The sequence below is a fragment of the Ipomoea nil genome, unplaced genomic scaffold (assembly GCF_001879475.1).
Source record: "Ipomoea nil cultivar Tokyo-kokei standard unplaced genomic scaffold, Asagao_1.1 scaffold2928, whole genome shotgun sequence".
In the NCBI taxonomy this organism is placed as follows: Eukaryota; Viridiplantae; Streptophyta; class Magnoliopsida; order Solanales; family Convolvulaceae; genus Ipomoea; species Ipomoea nil.
This window is the reverse complement of record NW_017619356.1, coordinates 1077463-1081058: the sequence shown is the minus strand read 5'-3', so window position 1 is coordinate 1081058 and position 3596 is coordinate 1077463. Positions and strand designations below refer to the sequence as shown.

At 31.0% G+C, this 3596-nt stretch overlaps 1 protein-coding gene across 3 annotated transcripts in view; it reads left to right on the top strand.

Moving 5' to 3' along the window:
- Positions 1-2770: 2770 nt before the first annotated feature.
- The window catches only part of LOC109162303 (serine/threonine-protein phosphatase 6 regulatory subunit 3-like), an 8709-nt gene continuing 7883 nt past the window's right edge, over positions 2771-3596 (top strand). For all 3 annotated transcript variants that reach the window (XM_019311022.1, XM_019311021.1, XM_019311020.1), the window contains exon 1: positions 2771-3129. In XM_019311022.1, coding sequence (XP_019166567.1) covers positions 3091-3129 — 39 coding nt within the window. In that variant the 5' untranslated portion in view covers positions 2771-3090. The remainder of the gene's footprint in view (positions 3130-3596) is intronic.

Here is a 3596-nt window from a genome sequence, read left to right as displayed (position 1 = left end):
TTTTGTCACTCTTATTTTTCTATATTGTATGTTAAAGTAATTTCTTTATTGTTTCTATTTTCCATTTTATATTCCTGTTCCAACTTTTTATATATTACATCATCTCTTAAATTTTTCACACAGTTACACAATAAGATGAAGAATATTCATCGCGTGCATCGCACGGGTATCATACTAGTTTATATAATAAGATAAGATTCCATTTATCTTTTGACCATAGATTTTTAATATGAAATAATGATTTGCACATCGGTCACTGCTCATAAACTACAAAAGAATGGTAAACCGTTATAAGAATACCTTATGCAATGAGCTCGCAAGAGCGTTGACAAAATGTAACCTTCAAATATGAGAATGATATTGCACTCATTCGAGATATCATATTTTAAAATTATTTACTACTTTTTAGTTTCATCATAAATTCATAATTTTTCAATTCTCTGCGGAGACTAATTGCATTAAACTATTAATTAAAGTTTTCACCATTTTAGCTTGTTTATATTTTCACTTTATTTAATAGTTTCTTAATGATTTTATAAATAATTTTTGGAAAATGCATATGGCCAAAACAATTATCGCTACCTATTAGCCCCTCTTGGATTAAAAAAAAATGAAAATTATTTTTTTTCATGGATTATTGGTGAACTAAGTTACTACATGTTGAATTAATAAGGAATCTATGTATTCAATACAAATATAACACATCAATGAGTTACTAATAGAGAGTAGTAATCACAATGTCATAGAGTCAGTAACATTTAAAAAAAAAAATAGAGAGTAGTAATCTAAATAAAAACATTATATGTGTCAATTCATGTTATATTTTTGGTTTTTTATTCTTTTTTTTTTTTTTTGCTAATAAATGTATACATTTTACTTTAAATATTGTACACTTCAATTTTATTGAACAAAATTGTCTATGCTACATTATTGTTAAACAAAACTACCATTAAACTATTATAATTTCGTTACTATTTAATTATAACATTGATAACTCTATCATTATTACCATAACCTATATTTATCAATTTTTTTTTTCATATTCTTTAATTATAATTTTATTAAAATCACTATATAATTAATTTAATTGTATATTATACTTAAAATAAATTTCTACGGATGGTAAATATGTGTGTGTGCATATAGTAAATATATGATCTGTGTATATATACCAATATATGTGCGTGCTAGCTCAGTATTATATATATTTTATTTATTTATTATTTTTTGTAAATATGGAGTATAAATTTTATTAAAATTGTTTACATTATTATTAAACAAAAATATAAAAAATATATATATACTTTTTTCTTCTCTATATTTTTCAAAGATGGTAATTAAAATTTCCAATTTAAGAAATTGTGAAATATTATTTGAACTAATTTTTTCATATTTGTATTTACCAATGAGGTAGAATATACGATCGAGTATGTCTACGTGTATAATACTTGGATCAATGTTGGGTTAGATCGCTCTTATAGTCTGCTTGTTGGTATACATTATTGAGCTCGATATTCTCTGACAGTGGGTCGATTGCCTCCGAGCTTATAGAGAGCTAAGGTCAGGGAGGCTAAAGGAGACAACCGGGTCAGGTTGGGCCGTAACACCCGGGCGTCAAGGACCCACGACCAACCATCAGACCTACGATCGGAGAATAATCTCTATCAATCAATATTTTAATATTGAATATGAATTTTTGTATCTCGCCCATACAAATTGCTAGTTGTAAGAATATATAGCAGAGTAAATACCCAAAATGGTCCCTCGACTATAGCTAAATTCACAAATTGGTCCTCAACTTTCAATTTCAACCAATTGAGTCCTTAACTTTGTAATTTTAACACAATTTGGTCATCTATCTATTTGACTGTTTGTTGACCGTGATTTTTGAAGATATATATGTAATTTCATGGTCCATCGTCGATTTTTTAAGGTTCTGGTTGCGTTTCCAAATCACACTGTTACATTTAAATCCATTGCAATCTACCAAATCCGGTCACCTTTCTTCATCCTCCCTTTGGATTCAATGTAGTTGAGTTCGTACCAGATCGAAGAAGACGACGTGTTTCCGAACCAGTGTAACGTCATCCTGGAGGCCTCCACGTGCTCCGACGAGAGCTGAAGGTTCTTCTCGGGATCATCGATCACGATCAACAAACGGTCAAATAGATGGATGACCAAATCGTGTCAAAATTACAAAGTTAAGGACTTAATTGGTTGAAATTGAAAGTCAAAGACCAATTTGTGAATTTAGCTATAGTCGGGGAATCATTTTGGGTATTTACTATATATAGCATGGTCAATAATTTTGTATATAGTAATTCATTTTGAATCCAAGCTTTGATTGGACCATGAATAGGAGAGCTCTCTATTTATTTTTAAAAAGTAATACTCAATCTGTTTTATTTTATGTGTCTGATTTAATTAATTAGATTTGACTTAAATTATTTACAATTCAACTATTATAATATTTAGGTTATTTAGGTTACTATTAGTATAAATTTTTTTCACTACTCCGTATTAAGTAAACAAAACTAAATTTAAAATCTATAGTCAAATTTAATTTAATGAATAAATATTAATACAAATAAAATGAGATTGAGAAAATATTATATATTTTTTTTATTGTCTGATTAATTCAGAAAAAATTAAATAATTTTTTTCCTCCCAAGTCACAAATACACACACCCTTGTCATTTTCAAAAATTTTAAAAAAATATTTTGCATGACATGTTAGCCCCTCGAATTTTGTACTTGAATGGACTTCCTTTCATTTCCTCATCTCACTAATGATTAAGATTTTTATCAAAAACACATCTCTAACCTTTCGGTCCTGGCCTGGCGGCTTTGCTCTCGTTTGATCCTTTTCTTCTTCTTCTTCGTCAAAATTTTAGGGTTTTTGCTGTCTCTGCCTAAAGCCCTACGTCTATCCTCACCTCAAATCTCGGCCTCTCATGTCCGAGATTCAACTTTAGGGTTTACAGATCTAGTTTTCTAGTTCGCTCCAGCCTTCAGCTCGCCGCTCGTCTTCATCTCTCACCGTTTACATACCTATATCTGTATCTATAGCCGCGGACGCGCATTCGAGATATGTTTTGGAAGCTGACACCACTCTCGGCTTCTTCGCCGGTAAGTCATTCGAGCATCTGTGTGTTTCAATGCTGTTGTCATCCACTTGTGTTTAATCGAGTGGAGAGATGTTCTCAATTTGCAGTTGTATTTCTATCTGACTCGCGTTTGTTGTTTTTATTTTATATCTTTTGCAATTAGTTTGGAACTGTTTTTTGGCGATGTTAGATTTTATGCTGATGTGGGTTTGTTGATGACACGGCATTGGGAATTGTTACTTTTGAAACGTAAAGTTCTCCAGTTTGTGTGATTCTAATGAAACATGTGTCGCTCATGGGTGCCGGTTATTATCAGTGTATTTTATTTACCGCAACAGCCAAATTGGTTTTGGATTGCAGTTACTTAGCTCTCTCTCTCTCTCTCTCTCTCAGTCTCTCTCAGTCTCTCTCTCTCTCTCTCTCTCTCTCTCTCTCTATGTGTGTGTGTGTGTGTGTGTGTTGACCAAGTTTAACGTGCCAGTAATTGTA